The sequence below is a fragment of the Topomyia yanbarensis genome, chromosome 3 (genome assembly GCF_030247195.1).
Source record: "Topomyia yanbarensis strain Yona2022 chromosome 3, ASM3024719v1, whole genome shotgun sequence".
NCBI classification, from domain to species: Eukaryota; Metazoa; Arthropoda; class Insecta; order Diptera; family Culicidae; genus Topomyia; species Topomyia yanbarensis.
The window spans coordinates 312,763,773-312,783,275 of NC_080672.1; the positions used below are offsets into that span (position 1 = coordinate 312,763,773).

The 19,503-nt window shown below is 43.2% G+C and overlaps 2 protein-coding genes across 10 annotated transcripts in view; one reads left to right on the top strand and one right to left on the bottom strand.

The window, feature by feature from the left end:
- The window catches only part of LOC131694110 (uncharacterized), a 63,211-nt gene that overhangs the window by 36,336 nt on the left and 7,372 nt on the right, over positions 1-19,503 (top strand). For all 7 annotated transcript variants that reach the window (XM_058982518.1, XM_058982512.1, XM_058982516.1 and 4 more), the window contains one exon: positions 9,342-9,416. In XM_058982518.1, coding sequence (XP_058838501.1) covers positions 9,342-9,416 — 75 coding nt within the window. The remainder of the gene's footprint in view (positions 1-9,341; positions 9,417-19,503) is intronic.
- LOC131694109 (uncharacterized) lies at positions 11,172-18,314 on the bottom strand. 3 transcript variants are annotated; one of them, XR_009306406.1, is made up of 2 exons: positions 11,293-18,301; positions 11,172-11,241 (listed from the first exon to the last, which is right to left on the bottom strand). XR_009306406.1 is itself a non-coding variant. In XM_058982510.1 (2 exons), the coding sequence occupies exon 2, from the start codon at positions 18,091-18,093 to the stop codon at positions 11,722-11,724; it is 6,372 nt and encodes a 2,123-aa protein (XP_058838493.1). In that variant the 5' UTR covers positions 18,094-18,199; positions 18,251-18,314; the 3' UTR covers positions 11,180-11,721. The 3 variants fall into 3 exon arrangements, 1 of the variants encoding a protein (XP_058838493.1); XR_009306407.1 differs by having other exon boundaries at positions 11,180-11,426; positions 11,491-18,301; XM_058982510.1 differs by having other exon boundaries at positions 11,180-18,199; positions 18,251-18,314.

Below are 19,503 nucleotides of genomic sequence, written 5' to 3' on the forward strand. Positions count from 1 at the left end.
TTTTTGCATATTTCGGATCTGTAAGATAAGAAAAATACGCTCAAGAAAGGGTTTACTCGAAATCAATTTGGTTGGTCTGCTAGAGCCCATCAAACTACCAACTATCAATTTTCATATAAGGCTGACAAAATCGGGCCAAAATGCTGATAAAATCGGGGTGGACGAAATCAGGGGCTGATAAAATCGAGTCTTTTTTAAAAACAGGTTCTCTTCAATATAACTTTTTTGTAACCTTCAGAGACTCATACTTTGAATGCAATGTGAATTTTATTGTTTGTAAACTACAGAAGAGATCTCGACAAACATATGATTACGGCCTAAAAGCCAGCTGTCAAAATCCACTTTGAATGGAAATTCCAGACAAACCGTTGTTAGTCGAACACAGTTCACAACAGTTTATGAAAGAGAAAACTTTTCTCTTTCGTTTACTACCAACATCTGTGATTGGCGTGTAACGGTTTGTCCGGAATTTCCATTCAAAGTGAATTTTGACAGTTGGCTTTTAGGCCGTAATCATATGTTTGTCGAGAGATGTATCAAATACAGTGGGGAAAAGTGGTCGGTTGCCGGCACTGGTCGGTTGTCGGCACCCGATTTCGTGCCGATAGCTGAAGCAAACAGTTTCGTATGTTCTGTCCTACAACCAAAATATTTTTTGAACAAATTAAAATCTATTCAAAAGTTATTTGTAACATTTGCTTAGTGTTATAGAAAAAAGCAAATCCATCGAAAAAATATGCGCATTGAATATTTACGAAAGGAATTTATTCTGTATTGGCCTTCAACATTGAATGAAAAATTGTTCGCCACAATTTTTTGGCTTAGTTTTGAAAAAGGTTACTAAAATCGGTTGTCGGCACCCAAACATGGTCGGTTGTCGGCGCCCCATTTTTTGTGGCAAATTCTGAAATCTCTGTAACCCAATCAATATGAGTATTCTCGGAACGGGTTTGACGAGTAGATGCCAGAGATTGTGTTTTGACACCATTTTGAAAACCAAGATGGCGACATCCGGTTTGGCAGAATTCTCTATATCCCAATCAATAAGGGTATTTTCGACAAGGTTTTTATGAGCCGATGCCAGAAATCGATGTCTGATACCATTTTGGAATTCACAGATGGCGACATCTCTATTCTATAAGCACCCCGATTGAAGGTTTTCAGATTTGTCTATAGTAAAAAATCTGTCATATCTATTATGACGGATTTTTTACATAGCTTCGACATGTTGGATTTTTGTATGGTGACGAATATCAATTTTGAATATGGAGACATCTTACTATTACAACCTTTGCAAATGAGAAATATCCACATTGTACGGGTTCATATGATAACGCGCCAAGGAAAAGTCACCATTTAGAATTTTAAAGTCTCCGCCATCTTTGTTTTTAGAATTACGGCGAACATCCAGTTTTGAGCTCCAGAGATCATCTCGGAACCCAACATTACCCAAGTATCCACCAAGTATGTACTAGTATATGCAGTAAAGTAGCATTTTATTTGGATTTCAGATGCTTCTTGCAGCATACTAGCATTTTCATGCATAACTACTGTAAACTTGCTTTCAATAAACTATTTAAAAACTTTTTGTCATTAATCAGCATTTTGAAGGAAGAAAAGCCGTAGAAAATATTTTCATGGCGCAGCAATAATGGAGCGGTCTATTTTGCTAAAAACGGGTTTTAAAAAGTACTTTCCATGCCAATTGGTTACTTGGGTAACATATTGACTTTTAATAAATAATCTAAATCATGTGGTAGGTATATGTTGGTCACCCTGTAAATATGAATGCGATCCGCCAGTGCGTTAGTGGTGCGTACTATGCGTACCAGCTTTTCACATTCACACATTGTGCTTCTGATGATGATGTTAAAAGTAAAGTAAAGTAAATTTATTTTCTCTTTGAATGTTGGTGATTTTTATTCATATTGTGCCTTTTTACTAAACTTTGTTAGGGTGCCGACAACCGACCATATTGACCATATTCAGATTGACGGAATAAAATAAATGCCTTCACCAGATATTAGCTAAGGCGTCTAGCTTTTCATTGGTATGCTTATATCCCTATATTCTGCAATTGGAGAACTGTTATGAGCCAAAGACAAAAGGGTGCCGACAACCGACCACATTCCCCTACTATCAGAATAACGTGTTTAAAAGGTTTTCTTTTACATGTAAATAGTCTACTATATTTCGATACTCTGAATATATGAAGTTTTCATGTCTTCAACAAAGTTGTTCGAAATAGCATTTTCGAAAACTTTGCTGATGACATTAAGTCTTGAGCTAAATTTTCATGAAGATTAAATCCTCTATAACTACTTCTAGAAGGATTAACCACCAAAATTATTTTATCAGAAGATGTGCTATTTTACGTTGTCGAATTCTTACATGATACCTAACATCGACATTTGACAGTTCCGAATGAAAGTAATCGTGACCGTATAAAAGTTATCGAGCATTTATTTTACTTTTCTTCACTATTAAAGCTCACAACTTGACAACGAGTCCTAGTACCTAGTACACAATTTTATTACGCTATTCAATTCAGCACTCAAATATACACCATTAATAGCTTGAAATATTGAGACATTCACCGAAACGTACACGCCGCACCAACTATTTACTATAGACCGATCTAAGGTTGTCAGTAAGTTTTTGTTGTAACTAGTAATTGTATTTGCTATTTGCGATAGTAATAAAGCCCCATTTTGGTTAAACGCAAGGACATTTTTTAAAACAGATTTTAAGTGATAAGTATAGCTCATTAAAACAATTTTAACAATTCCGAAATAAAAAAAGATTGAGTTTTACTGATTGATGTGCATTTGGCACCACTTGAATTTGGTATACACAACCTGCACAAAACGTTGCACAACGCAGGGCTGATTTTTGGAACAACTTGTGTTCTCATTCAGCCCTTCGTTATACAAATTTTCGATATTATGACAGATCGGCTAAGCGCGGTGTTTCATGAAGCGCAGCCATTCCTTTCGATCGAGAAAGGTCGCGTGGAATTTCGGATAAATGCGCTAATATATTGAAATTTTTATTAACTTCAATCCTGCTTAGCGGCTATTCATACATTTGATAATACAACAATGAAATGCTCATAAAAATCGATCCTGACCTGTTGGAGACAAACTGTAAACGTAATTTTTCATCATCTTCCATCTGGCGAATTTCGCGCCAACTCGAACAAATGTTGGCAGCACCCTCTCAGATATTAATGAAACTTTCTGTACATGAGAAATTTGTCAGAAAATGCCTTTTTGCATACTTTGTTTTTCCAAAAATGACTAGACTATCTTTTGAAAAGGATCAAACTATTTTTACCATTTTTTTCAAATGACTATAGTCTAAAAATGAAAAAATGTTACAGGAGGTATTTTCACAAAATTAGTCCAAATTTTGAATAAAAATATTGAAAAAATTCTTCATCGACTCCTACACCGAAAAAAATCGATTTTAAAAATTTAAAATCGATTTACAAAAAAAAATCATCTTTGATTTAGATGAAATTTTGTTCCTAGATAGGCGATTCTATTCCCTACCTACCGTCAACAATTCAAGTTGTGCACTTTCAAAGAAAAAAAGCTATTTGAAAAAAAATTCCTTGTCCAAACTGATTTTTTTAGTGTATTTTTATCGAAAACTTAACCAATGAAAGTCATAATCATCTCAGAATCCAATTTCCCAACTGCTAATTGCCTGATACATGCAAAAAGTATCAGTAATGAATTTGGTATAGTATCAATGTCTAATATCGCAATAACCGTCACCATAAACGCGGAGACCGCTCTCCGCGACCCCAATACGCCGGAGATACATTCTTCGTATAATTATTGTACATGAGGTATCAACCGAATGAAGTCATAACCCTCATCCATTCTCTTAGACCAAGGTTTGTTGATACCTTTGGGATTCCTGAGCTTCCATCGCTCCACGAAATTTACCATTTTTCGAGCGTCGTCTGAGGCGAAATAATTAAAAACTCGTTGAAGCTACGCGATCTTTTATAAATATCATCGTCTAACGTCTAAATGTCCACCTTCTCATTATCATTCTAATCCAAGTGTCCGCCTTCTCATTACCCGGAATGGAGCACTGAGAAAGAACTCAAACTGAGGTAATCTATGCTATGATTTTTCAGATAAAGTACTCAAAAACTCTTATTTTTTCTTCAGGAAATACAAAGAGTGCTTTCCATGCTCCATCACACGGAGAGCCTCCTGTAACTATAACGATGTGGGCATGGTCGTTGATAAATAAATATAAAACCATCAGTTTTGTGGGGAGAATGTTGGCAGCACATCCTCTTTTATGGTTGCGCTCACCACTACAGTCATAATAATTAGCATAAAAGCGATGTATAGCTGTCATCATATGACGAACGTTCCGTGTATTTCAATTACAGGATGAATCGAATACACAACGTAGGTCCTAGCCACCAGACGAAACATTGCTTCTCTGATGATCCGTCCGTCAATCCGTCGATGGACCGGTGCCAATAACTGCGTTTTTCAGCTTTCATCAAGTTTTTCATTTGCATTTGTAGCGTCGCGTATATTGGGAAAAAATCGAAGTCCCTTTCGCGCACAATTCTAAGAATTCTCTGCCCACCACGCAGTAGAAGACTGTACACGGTCGTTCGCGTCGGGAACTCGTTTCGTCTGACCTTTAATCGTAGTGCACATTTATTGTGTAAAACCAGGGGGAAAATGTAGGGATTGAAACATAGGGACATTTGTGGTGTTGTATCACCGAGACCAGGATCCACTTACTTCGGTTTTGTAACAGCACCCTCCAACGGGCGCTCTTAGGCGTTTACGAGTAAGCTTAGGAGAGAAAACTGATTTTCTTCTTTCGGAAATTTATAGGCACATTAGAAGATGTTCCCACAATGGGATGGTCAGACTCTCGCTCTTTAGTGTACAAGCAAACATAGAAATTAGTCATTGTCGGTGGCGTAGCACTCTTTTGCATTTCTTATCGGAGCGTTCTTTAAAAGAATGTTTCATTTGGTCCCCACATAATTTATATGCGGGATATGTCGAGAGATCATGCGGAGTCTCTCCACAGCAGGAAAACTTTTCATGATTCTCTTCACATTTTCACAGCGTGCCTTCTTTGTACAATAAGTCGCTTTAGGCCGAATTGTTTGCAACGACGGCAGTTCATGCCTCGCGGAACAAAAAGACGAGCAAGTAGACCCGCTAAAAAGATCAAAGTTTGGAATAGCAGATTCGGCGAAAGGTTCGAAATGAGGCTGATGAAAAATAAGTTGTTTTCATATACACCTTGATTTTTCCTGAACGCAATTGCTAGCGAACCAGAATTTCACTGGCCGAAGTAAAAGGTTCTTGAAGGAGCGAACCCCATACTTCGCAATTAAGGCCCTTGTTGGAGACTACACCATCAATCAGGGGCCCGTCATAGCCAAGTTATTTAGTTAAATCTCGGCTTATCTTTGCCCTCATTCAAGTTTGTTATGAATATATACCAAATTCGTCACTGATACTTTTTGCATGTATCAGGCAACTAGGAGTTGGGAAATTGGATTCTGAGATGATTATGACTTTTATAAGTTTAGTTTTCGATAAAAATACACTGAAAAAAAATTCAGTTTGGACAACGAAAAGTTTTTTTCAAATAACTTTTTTTCCTTGAAAGTGCCTAACTTGAATTTTTGACGGTAGGTAGGGAACATAATTACCTATCTTGGAACAAAATTTCATCCAAATCAAAGATGGGGTCTTTCTGTAAATCGACTTTAAATTTTTAAAATCGTTTTTTTTTTAATGTAGGAGTCGATGTAGAATTTGATCATATTGATATACCGTGACAACCGGTTGTCACGGTATAGATGGACACGTCTATCATTACCAGGACACATGTTAGTGAACTCGGGTGATTCGTAGTTATACTGCCTAAGCTCGACCCTCATTAACAGAAGACAAAGATTAAGCCCGCACGACATTAAGCCTGTTCTAATGACCCTGCCACTTCTAGTTTTCCGACCTGTTTACTTCACATCCTTGCTCTCACTTGAGTACTATGGCTCTAATTTTCATAACTTTCCCTACCCAGTAATCTCTAGCTAATTGAATGTCGCTAAAATGTAAAAAAAATATTTTATATTGATGTAATTTGACAATTATGGGATCTCGACTAAAAGACAAGTTACAAGATTGCCTTCCCACAATTTTCCACAAGTCAACGATGCTGAAAACAAGAGGTTCTCAATGTAATTTAATTAAATTAGTCAGCATCAATTAATTTGTTTTCAATCCGATCAATGTAGGTTTGGGGGCGGGGAAGGGGTTAACCCCAACCCCCCTAGCTAGGTCACTTGCTCTCTGTAGATGAAATGCACCTCTAAAATTTTCTAGCCAAAACATGAGGGAAGGGGTCATATATTTTTTGTCACTATAATGGACTGGACAAACAGAAAAACATCGACGGACGCAATGAATCAGGTTAACTATATTCCTATATTCCACAAACTTTCTTGGGCCCCTATTTCAACAGCCGTATCGCGTGCACCCAGCCAGAAGCACTAACCGTAACGACAAGGTCTTTTTTCGTTGTAATCTTCCTGCAATTTGTTACGTGATTTGTGGTGATGATGCCGACGATGATAATAATGTTGGTGGCACATTGATATAGTTCCAGCGCGATGCTTTCGGCACTCAGCGGAAGTTCATGGTTGACTTCCGCTTCACAATGAAAAGTGACGAGTGGCGAGACTGTTCCATAGAGTCTGGCAAGTACATACTCAGTGCACGAAGTGCGATGCTTCGTTGCCCAATTTCGTGAGGCTTGTATAGAATGGACGCACCTGTTCTGAATATTAGGCATGGTATGTATAATGTAGCTGAAAGTTTCAGTTGTATATAAAAATGGAACAACCCGAAACACATGCCAGGCTTATATTTCTATACAGCGGTATGAAATTAATCTTTTCAAGCTTAATTTCTTGATAGCGCATACAGGGATCTAAAAGAAATGCTCTTTGAAACTGTTGGGATCAAGAATCACTGAAACATTTGATTTGGCCAACATAGGTGCTATTCTCGCAGCGCTAGAAGCTTCCCAGTTTTTACATTCCGTAGCCGTATTATGGCCTTTTAACACAACGTGTTTTATTTTACACGAAATAAAAGAAGATAAAAAATGAAAATTGTAAACACCACCAACTAGCCGGGGATTTCTTTACCAAAGATGTTGTTTTATTGACCCTTGCTGTACAATACTTTCCCTTTTTGCTTCGAAGCCAATAAAGGTCAATGGTTTAATTGCCGCTTTGAGGCCGACGTACACATCGTTTATAACGGTTTTGGATGCAACATCAAATTTTTCCCGTCCATTGTTTCGGCTATATGAATATCCCCCGAAATGGGCGGTCAAAATCTCGCGCCAATTTCATTGTTTCGTTTTTGATGTGGGCTAATGTAATAGTTATTTGTATGTTCATTAGTGATTTGCACAAAAAACATTTTTCAATGCGATCGTCGTTGTATCCAGTCGGTTCACGTGATTGTAGGAACTGATCAACAGCATAAATCTAGAAATGATTATCTTTTATGCAGCCTCACCGACTACATAAATTAGCTGCTAGTGATTGAGTAACAGCTAATCGATGAAGATATAAACAAAGCTAATCTTCCTTGGGTAGTTTTAAAATTCGTGCATGGAATTACCGGTAGGGGAACTGGGGGTAAGCCCGACACCCTGGGTAAGCCCGACACCCCACGACTTTTCCTAGTTATCAAATTCTAAATCATACAATAATGACAAGATATTATTAGTACGATTATTTTAGGCATTTCGATACACATCGATGCCGTATGGATTCATTAAACGTCAACAAAATAAACAAAACAAGCGAAAGCAAAGTTGATGCGCGCTTGGATGTTATTTTTAGTTGATACATTTTAAGGTTTCAATAGCACAAAAGCTTTGAAAATGACCAGTTTTTGTGTCACACATACTATTCTACTCTCCATATCGTTATTTGAGTGTATTGAAGATAAGTTTGAGTATTTCAATACTGTTAATTGAGCATTTAACAAAAATGTGCGCTGTTGGGGTAAGACCGACAGTTTTGGGTGGGGTAAGACCGACACGGTGTTTAGTTGATTGGGTTCGTTTTTGAATCGATACAAACGACTGGGTATATTTGTTGTGTTCAATTATACTATAATTACGTCATGTTAATAATTGAAATACACAAAAACTATGTTTTTTTTGTCTTTATTTATCAGTATTGTCTAAAAGCCGACCAAAAAAATTAGGAATTAAATTGAACGTGATTCATAGTTATATTACAAACAGAAACGAAAAGTATAATCTAATATGAGATATTGAAATGATATTGATGAAAAATTTTCATTGACCGCCGGATTATTGATCAACAGTATTCCGAAAAATCACAACACGAACCGGATAGCTTACTACGAAGCGTGCGTCACTTTTAAGTGAATGAGTCCTAGTAATAGCGTATATAATCTGTTTGCAGAACAGCTCTTCCTACTTAGAATGGCTATACAAGTGGCAATTAAGCTCGAAAGAATTACTTGAGAAAACCCGTACTATAATATAAACCATGCGTTAAACACTATTTATTCATAACACCACGCATACGAATGCTCTTCCTCTTGCTACGCGATGAAACTACAGAAAGCATGCGTTTGCATCACACATACTCATATACACATAATTACACTTTATCACACATACACAATACATTTTTAATGGAAAAAATTGGACATAAAGAAAGTTTAAAAGGGGGTCGCTCTTGCCCCTTTGGGGTGTCGGTCTTACCCGCAGCGTTTTTAAAATGTCATTTTTCTCCATTTTTTGGCAACCAATAATTTTTAATGAATTCAATTTTTTGAAACGCTGAAAAAATTATATTTTGTTAAGAACCACCTAAACAAGGATTATGCACAGAATATAAAATTTTAGGAGCTTTGTGGAATTTTAGAAAAAATATTGCGCTTAAGGTGTCGGACTTGCCCCGAGGTCCCCTACAGCGTTTGGCGTTTCACATTCACTTCGGTTCGATCGCTTTTCTTCACTAATTGTTTTCCGATCGACACACCTTCTACCGATAAAGTCCACGCCGAAATGGAAAGTGGAACGCAAACATATTGTTTTCTAAAGCTATTTCCACATTGTTATGATACATCTCCATGTACAACAGCATTATTCGCATTATCAGTTAATGGCTTTTCTTTTCTGCTGTAATCGTATTCCAATTCCCGGTTCAGATTGCTATAACTTTTGCTTTCATTACGTGTTTTTTTCTTTTTCTTTTTTGTGTTTATATTCCGCAGGTTAAATATCTTGGCAGTCAGTATGCACGAGGTCTTTGGGGCATCAAACACACGAGGCGACCGGTGGATCATCTAGTAAGTATTTTTTTGCGATTTGTTTCTCAAATTAGATATGGACAACGAGTTTTGTTTTTGCATGATCTCTTTTCGCACGGATTTTTTGTGCGGTTTTGCAAAGTAACATGATTTTGAGTAAAAAATAACCGTATAATATACCGACATCGGGTGTTACTTTACACCAAAATTAGAGAGGTGACCTTTATTGTTTGAGGTTATAGTTCAAATTTAAGGTTATTTCTAACAAAGGCAAAACATAGTTTTCTTCTTTGGTTCAACACATATATAAACATTGGATATTGGATTAGGAGAACTGGGTGATGAAACTGAAACATAAAATATACGCAAAAACACTGTGATCGCGCTGTATCTTAATATTGCCGGTTTTTCTTTGTGCCTATAACGAATAGCGGATAGCCTGATAACGGGATCAAGGGTCTTCGGAACGATAGGTATACGCACTATTTGAGTTTCAAACTCAACAATGGGTTTCGCGATTTTTGCGTTCTGTTTGCTTCTAGCTGGATTCTATATTGGTACTGAGTTTGCTTATATTACTAGGATACACAATGATATTTTACATTTAAATTAGGGTGACTCAAAACAATAAATACGATTTACAAATTTCTGGTTTTAACATTTAAGAATTAGGATAAAATTCATTCAGGTTGAATTTAGTAAATTTAAAGAATTTGGCGCAAACACATTGTATCTCAAATTCTCCTGGAAAGTGTGGTATGTTAATTAAATTATCAGATAAGAGGATAAGATTACGTAAAATTGACCTGCCAAGTGCCAATGTAGTTAAATAATTTGTGTTCTTATTTTTTACCGAGTGGTATTCGACGAGCTGAACTATTTCAGCCAAGAATTGACCCACTGGTTTCTGTGCCCATGTCGTAAGAGGCGACTGAAAACAGGAGTCCTCAAGTCAAGGTGCTTCTTCGTACCGAGGACTGAATGGCTGGCAGGACTAAATTGTGCCAGTCCCGCACGGAGTGTCGTGGGTCTTACCCTTGCTGTGTTACGCGAATCTCTTACACAGTGGACATTTGTTTCTTCGCAAATGAATTGGCGTTTGTTTCTTCGCAAATGAATCCCAAATGATGGTCATGTCCTTAATACCTATTTCGGAGTTCCGTATTTCCGTAAAGGAAACTACCGTGTTGAAAAGTTACTTAAACCCCTTTTCGTAGTTTTCAAAAAAAATGGCATGGAAATTCCACGTGAAATACCTCGTGCATGTCTTATATCCGACCTCACAATTCGCGATATTTGTGCTGTCACGGTAAATATGACTGTTGACAACATAAACAAGAAATACGTCTATTGTTCGGCATATTTTCCGCATAATGAACCATCACCTTCTGATGATTTCAAAAGTGTTGTATTATACTGTGGCAGAAATAGGTTTTCCCCATAATCGGCTGTTTTCGAAATGCCCACCACATAATTTGGGGCAGATCAGATATAAATTTGAGAGACACTGGATTAATGGAATACTGAAGTAGTACAAATCTGCACCGCCCAACATTTGCACGAGCTGGCAGAGAAGAGGTCTTAGATGTAACTCTCTGTTCTGACGGTATTACGCATGAGTTGGCAAACTGACTCGTACCAAACGAGCTCGAGCTGTCGTTATCTGATCTCACTAGATATCGTCACATATCGTAATCTCAAATCTACGAACTGGGACTTTTACAAAGAGAGCTTGGCGACTAGGTTTCATGGGTATCTTCCAACGATTGAATCTCCAAGTGACTTGGATGATGTTGGGTGGATTAAATAAGAGGCTTTTCAGCAACACCCTAAGGAATGTATTCCAAACGGTATCAGCTAAAAGCTGATGTAATTTATTAATATTATGCTTAGAGTAATATTCAAGCTTACTTACATCGGTCAATTATTGTATCTCGTTAATTCCCAACAATTACGGCTAGATTACAGGGCAATACGCAAGTCACGTATCACCTAACCTCAATCGTGCACAATTCGAACGGTTGAGTGCGTTTCTTGGCCTTCCGGCACCTGTTTAGGTTTTAATTCAGAAATTGTACTCATGTAAATTCGTGCTGCCATAGGATCTACTTACGGAAATAAATGTTTGCTTATATCTTCACGAATTCAACGTTCTATTTACTTAAACTTCCAACAATTTCTATCTATTCTTTTTTCTTATACCTTTCTCTCATCTCTACGTGACGTCTATGTTTTTCTATCCTACCATTTCAAACGATCCTTTTTTTCCTTTTTCTATCCTTCCATTTCAAACGGTCCTTTTTTCCCTTTTCCTATCCTTCCATTTCAAATGGTCCTCACTACATCAAAATTGTCCACCGACAGGTGGTAGACCGTGGAGTTGGAAGGGGTCAGCGGGACATACCGTAACACTCCCCGACCCGTAAGGCTGGTTAGCTATCTCCGGTTCAGCTTTACCTTCTGCTGTTCCCGGCTGAAGCCCCACCTTTTCTATGTCGATCCGCGCCAGCTTTGCAACAGGTCGATGCACCATTCCGTCGGGAGTTTGCACCACGGCATCGCGAACTCGCCCATCTCGGCCCACCACGACCTTGGCTACACGTCCTCGAATCCATCCGTTGCGTATCTTCTCCTCTACGATGATCACCGAATCTCCTACCTCGATCGGTTTTGTCTCCTCAAACCACTTGGTACGACGTGCGATGGTAGGAAGATATTCCCGCACCCACCGGCGCCAAAACTGATCTACCATTGTACGGCATAGATTCCAGTCGTTCATGCAGGCTTGTCTTGGATCCGTAAGCGTCTTCGGAGTCTGCGTTACGCCGCTCGAGCTCATTAGAAGAAAGTGGTTCGGTGTTAGAGCCTCCTGTTGCGCCGTCTCCAGAGGAATATATGTTAGCGGTCTCGAATTGACCACACTCTCAGCTTCCACTAGCAACGTTGCCAGCGTTTCTTCGTTCGGCGTTCGAGAAGACTCCATTGCAGCAAGAGCGGTTTTCACCGACCGCACTAGACGCTCCCAGGCGCCACCCATGTGAGGTGATCCAGGTGGGTTAAACACCCATTTCGTGTTCGCGTTGGTGAACGTTTCGGCAAGCTGGCGCTCGATTTTGCCCATCTCCTGCTTAAGTTCGTTGCTCGATCCCACGAAATTTGTGCCCCTGTCGCTGCGGATCTCCACAGGTGCTCCTCTGCGTCCGATGAAACGCCTGATCGCCATCTTGCAAGATTCCGTTGAAAGTGTGTGAGCGACTTCGAGATGGATTGCTCGTGTGGTCATACACGTGAACAGAGCTACCCATCGTTTTGCAATACTTCGGTTCACCCGCACGCCGATCGGCCCGAAATAGTCGACGCCTACGTAGGAAAATGGACGTACGTACGCCTGCAACCTGGCCGCCGGGAGTGGAGCCATTCGGGGTGTCGCCAGACTTGGCTTCTTGACTTTACACAAGGCGCACTCTTTAGCCACCTTACGCACGAACGGGCGCAGCTGCGATATGTGGAAACGCTGTCTCACTTCGTTCACGACAGTCTCGCCATTGGCGTGAAGAAATCGTTGGTGGTACCATTCAACCAGCAGTCTAGTCACTGGATGGGCTTTCGGCAATATTACTGGAAACTTAGTGTCAAACGCGGCGACGGTCGCAGCAGATATCCTTCCATCAGAACGAATAACACCTGCTTCGTCCAAGTACGGAGACAGTTTGTATATTTTGCTGGTTTTCTCTAGCCGCGCCTGTTGTCCTGGCTGCTTGTCCCGCATTACTGACAAAGTCGCCACCTCGTCCGGATACTGCTCACACTGCACCCAACGAAAGATTGTGGTTTCGGCTGTTGCTAATTCCTCTTGAGTGAGTGGTCCGTCCAGTCGAGTCTCTCGTTTTACCGTTCGCCGTAGATTTTGTACGTAGCGATGAACATGTGCTACCGATCGATACAAATGCGTCAGTTTCGAGAATCGCTCCCACCTCACAAGTTGTGGCGGTACGATAACCTCCTTGTGCACCAAACACGACCTCAGCTCTTCATCGGTCGTCGCGCCGACTGAATCTGCATCTATGGTCCATTGATCTTCTGGCAAATATAAATCGTTGTCACCACGGAACCAACGGCCGCCTGAGGACAAACACGGCCCTTTTCCCCACTTTGTCGCATCGTCGGCGACGTTCTTTCTCGATGATATCCAACGCCATTGCTTCGCCTCCGACTTGGACAAAATCTCACCTACTCGGCAAGCTACGAACTGGCGATATCTTCGATGATCTGAATTTATCCAAGCCAGCACCGTCTTAGAGTCACACCATAACACTGTCTTCTCGACTACGAGCGAGTGCCCAGTGAGGATGGTCTTCATCAAGCGAACTCCGATTACCGCTGCCATCAACTCCAACCGTGGGATGGAGTGTGCCTTCAGTGGAGCCACCTTGGATTTCCCACCGACTAACGCAACAGAAATCCCATCCGGAAATACCGCCCGAAAGTAAGCGACACACGCATAAGCTTCTTCGCTAGCATCCACGTAGATATGCAGTTGCAGCGACAAGATATCTTTCACCGAACGTTGCGGAAAGTAGCAACGCGGAATGCTAATCGGGTCCAAATGTTTGAACAAACTCGTCCACCGCATCCACTTTCCAAGTAACTCCTCCGGAATTAGTTGATCCCATGTCGTCTTCGCCCTCCACAGCTCCTGGATTAGTACCTTGCCGTGAATGAGGAAAAAACACAACAATCCTGCCGGATCGAATGGGCTCATCACTACTCGCAGTGCCTGGCGCTTAGTTGGATGCTCCGCACCCACCGCTAGCGTCGTTGTAAACGTGAAGACATCGTCGACCGGCTTCCAGTACATCCCGAGCACGCGTTCGGTTGAACTGTTCTTGTCCAGCTGGAGACACTTTTCTGTGACTGGGTCTCTCTCCCCGACCCGTGCGAGAACCTCGGTGGAATTCGAAAGCCAGTTCCGCAGATGGAATCCGCCGAGAGAGTGGACCAGTTTGACTTCATGTGCCAGCTTCACCGCTTCGTCAACGTCGTCAGCGCTGTCCAAGTAGTCATCCACGTAGTGCTTCCGGATAATTGCGTCGGCTGCAACTGGATACTGTCTTGAATGCTCCTTAGCGTTCAAATTCTTCACGAATTGTGCCGAACACGGTGAACACGTTGCACCAAACGTTGCGACGTCCATCAAATACACATCGGGGGCTTGTGTAGGATCATCTCGCCAAAGCAGTCGTTGCGCATGTCGATCTTCTCGTCGAATCCAAATCTGGTGAAACATCTCCTTCAGATCCGCGCACAGAGCGACCCGTTTCTCCCGGAAACCGTATAGAACATTGAGCAACGTATTTAGCAGATCCGGCCCTTTCAACAGCATCGTGTTGAGTGCGACTCCATCCACTTTGGCCGCTGCATCGCAGAAGATACGAACCTTGGACGGCTTCTTGGGATTGATGACCACTCCTAAAGGTAAGTACCACGTACGCCGTGGATCTGAATCATCGAGCTCCTTCCGGGTCGCTTTGTGTATGTACCCTTTCGCTTGATACTCAGAAAGCTGTCTCCTCACACTTTCGCCGATGAGTAAATCCCTCTGCATACGCCTTTCCAAACACTGCAGTCGTCGAACCGCCATCTGGTAGCTGTCCGGGAACTCGAAGCTATCGTACTTCCAGAGAAGCCCAGTTTCGAATCGCTGTCCGACCCGCTTAGTAGTTTCCATCAGGATCCGATTTGCTCGTTGAGTTTCCGCGGACTCAGGATGGGCGACTTCCATTATACCCAGACTCTCGACTGAGAAAAACTTCTCCACGAGCTCATGTAGGGTCTGCTCGGCCTCCTGGCACTCGCATATGTGGAAACTATGAACGAGATCCCCTGACTTGTCCTGGTTGGATCCGTAGACCGTCCATCCCAAACGTGATTTTGCTGCTATCGGCTCTCCCGGTCGGCCATCTCGTAGCTTGAGTGTCGATGTAACGTGAGCGTTGTCGTTTCCGATGAGGATGCGCGGTACCGCTTGATCGTAATCATCGATCGGTAGGCCCTTTAGGTACGGAAAGGTTTCTGCGAGTTCCGCGTACCGCAAGGATTGTCGTGGTAAGTCCAGCTTGCTTACGGTGCGCACGTCCGACAAAGAATGTTTGGATGCCCCTGACCGTCCTGCTATTTCCAATGCGACCCGTTGAGAATTAGCTTCTGACCTCTTCACGTTCGCCGTCCACTGCAAGCACAATGGTTGCGGATCTCCTACAACCCCAAGGTCCTTTACCAACTCTTCGTCAATCAGCGTTCTCTCCGAGCCGTCGTCCAAGAAAGCATACACGGACACAGATCGATTGTTCCCATACAAAGTCACTGGAATAATACGAAAAAGCGTAGTCTTCCCAGCGGAATGATGGTTGGTGACAGCTTTGGAACTACTTGGCTTAGCTTCATTCGATACTTGCCTGGACCCATTCTTCGCCGAATTTCCGTCGTTCCCAAACTTCTTACAGCCATTTCCTGGCGTCTTTCCGTTTTCCCTGGCCTGCTGGGCTTCATTTGTGTCCCGTTTGGAGTGCAGCAAAGGGTGGTGACGCCGTTGACATCCGTCGATATCGCATTGCTTGCGATTCTTGCAGGGGCGCCTTCCGTGTGCTCCAAGACAGAGCCGACACAAGCCGAGTTTCTGTATTGTCTCCCAGCGTTCATCGACCGTTTTCTTGTCGAACTCTGAGCAGTCTTTTACCCGATGCCCCGAGTTTTTGCAAATGAAACACGCTGGGCTTGATGGGCGCATCGTAACGCCAGATGCTTCTTTGTTCGTCGCCATCAAAGAAGAATCCTCCATTGAGTGAGTTCCGCAGAAGTTTTTGTCCTTTCCGTTCTTCTCCTTCACTATTCGCTGCTGCTGTACAGGTTGCGGCCTAGGATCGTAGTTCACGGTCACGTCGGATGCCGCTCGCACGAGCGTCTGCATATACTGCGAGAAAGAACGCAGGTTCACTTCCCCGCAGCGCTGCTTGTATAGCGACCAGTCCAGTTTCATATGTGCTGGAAGCTTCTCTACCAACTCGAACAGTAGCATCGGATTGTTGAGATGCGCTTCATGCCTCCCGGCTTCCAGATGATCACAAAAATTCTGCACCGCCATACCGAAACCGATTAGCGTATCTAGTCTTTCCTGTTTTGGCGCAGGTACCCCTCGGATCCTCTGCAACAACGCATGGATCAACAATTCCGGTCTACCATAAAGTGTCTCCAGCGTAGCTAAAACATTTGGGACGCTCGCCGGTAGCAACAGTCGACTCCGCACCGATTCAAGTGCGTGCCCCTTCAAACACCGTTGCAACCTCGCCAAATTTTCCTCGTTCGAAAACCCGCACGTCTGAGTAGAGTTAACGTACGAGCTAATGAATAGCGGCCAGTCCTCCGGATTACCAGAAAAGATTGGCAACTCCTTGTTCATCACGTGTCTTGCCGCCAATTGTCGCGGTGTCGGTCCCCAATACGCCTGCTCGTCTTGCAACGGAGGTTGCTGCGCACCAGCCTGGAACTCCGCAAACCGTGGTTGCTCCTGCGGTCCCAATTGGATTCCTGGTGGCACCGTCTGCCTTCTCGAAAACCTTTGCTCAGTGGGGATCACAGACGGTAACGGTTGGCCGGCGTACGACTGGGAATACTCTCCTCCCAGTAATTCTTCCACTGTCACTGGACCTCTAATCGGGCCTGCACTATCTCTATTCACTGCGGTCGATTGCGCGGCGATTGCAAAATTCGGATTACCAACTCGCGGAATGATAAACGAATTGCCTGCTGGAGGAGGCTGGGTGAGAGGAAAGGGATAGTTTTGGAAAGCATGCTGCTTGGGGATTACATTTGCGATGCCTTTGCTAGGCCTGGCGAGCGCGGAGGTAACCGAGAAAATGTTAGCCTGACCTCTACCAACTATTGGCGCTGTTGTGCTTTCGGCTCGACCGATAATACCCCCTAACGTTGGCTCAAACCCTGACTGCCCTAACGAAATACCTGCCAACGCTGCTTCTAGAATACCCTCGTTAATGCTAGTTGGTTGCTGCATGCCGTCCTGCCTAGCTTGTATTCCAGTTGCGGTCGTCGCGTTACTCGTACCAATAGCTGGAGCCTTCTCCGTCGGGACAACCAACGTCGAATGGGCGGCCTTCCACTGCTGTACCTTGCTGAAGGAACTCTGCACTGAGGCGACACTCCGGTTGTCTTCATCGCCTTCCCCACCTAGGTCAATCACCTCTCTCAAACGGAATGACTCGTTCATTACCGCCTGCTCTAGCTGCAATTGCCTCCGCTCAAACTCTGCTTCCTTTTTCTGCTTCTCTTGCTCCATCTTCCGCTCGTGCTCCCGGCGCTCCAACTCTATACGCTTCATCGCCAAAGCCTTCTGGGCCTCAAGTCTCTCGAGCTGTAGGCGAGCCCTTATTGCTCCAGCACTACAGGTTGAAGTGCTCGTTCCTGCTTTGCTGTTAGCCTTGCTTCCGGGTGCATCAATCACCGGAATCTGTGCCGACGGTCTCTGACAGTTTGGGCATGTAAACGGTCGGTCTGTCGCATCAATGCTGTCGTTCACACCCACACAGGTAAAATGCCACCACGAATCGCAGTGACAACAGCTTACCATCCGATCCGTGTCAGGTTCATTACACTGGTTACAGTGTGTTTCCACGGTGGGGGCACTTCCTGTACAATTCGGCATTGATTCGTGGTTATCTTGGACGATCTTTTAGTTTGTTGGGTGGATTAAATAAGAGGCTTTTCAGCAACACCCTAAGGAATGTATTCCAAACGGTATCAGCTAAAAGCTGATGTAATTTATTAATATTATGCTTAGAGTAATATTCAAGCTTACTTACATCGGTCAATTATTGTATCTCGTTAATTCCCAACAATTACGGCTAGATTACAGGGCAATACGCACGAATTCTTCACGAATTGTGCCGAACACGGTGAACACGTTGCACCAAACGTTGCGACGTCCATCAAATACACATCGGGGGCTTGTGTAGGATCATCTCGCCAAAGCAGTCGTTGCGCATGTCGATCTTCTCGTCGAATCCAAATCTGGTGAAACATCTCCTTCAGATCCGCGCACAGAGCGACCCGTTTCTCCCGGAAACCGTATAGAACATTGAGCAACGTATTTAGCAGATCCGGCCCTTTCAACAGCATCGTGTTGAGTGCGACTCCATCCACTTTGGCCGCTGCATCGCAGAAGATACGAACCTTGGACGGCTTCTTGGGATTGATGACCACTCCTAAAGGTAAGTACCACGTACGCCGTGGATCTGAATCATCGAGCTCCTTCCGGGTCGCTTTGTGTATGTACCCTTTCGCTTGATACTCAGAAAGCTGTCTCCTCACACTTTCGCCGATGAGTAAATCCCTCTGCATACGCCTTTCCAAACACTGCAGTCGTCGAACCGCCATCTGGTAGCTGTCCGGGAACTCGAAGCTATCGTACTTCCAGAGAAGCCCAGTTTCGAATCGCTGTCCGACCCGCTTAGTAGTTTCCATCAGGATCCGATTTGCTCGTTGAGTTTCCGCGGACTCAGGATGGGCGACTTCCATTATACCCAGACTCTCGACTGAGAAAAACTTCTCCACGAGCTCATGTAGGGTCTGCTCGGCCTCCTGGCACTCGCATATGTGGAAACTATGAACGAGATCCCCTGACTTGTCCTGGTTGGATCCGTAGACCGTCCATCCCAAACGTGATTTTGCTGCTATCGGCTCTCCCGGTCGGCCATCTCGTAGCTTGAGTGTCGATGTAACGTGAGCGTTGTCGTTTCCGATGAGGATGCGCGGTACCGCTTGATCGTAATCATCGATCGGTAGGCCCTTTAGGTACGGAAAGGTTTCTGCGAGTTCCGCGTACCGCAAGGATTGTCGTGGTAAGTCCAGCTTGCTTACGGTGCGCACGTCCGACAAAGAATGTTTGGATGCCCCTGACCGTCCTGCTATTTCCAATGCGACCCGTTGAGAATTAGCTTCTGACCTCTTCACGTTCGCCGTCCACTGCAAGCACAATGGTTGCGGATCTCCTACAACCCCAAGGTCCTTTACCAACTCTTCGTCAATCAGCGTTCTCTCCGAGCCGTCGTCCAAG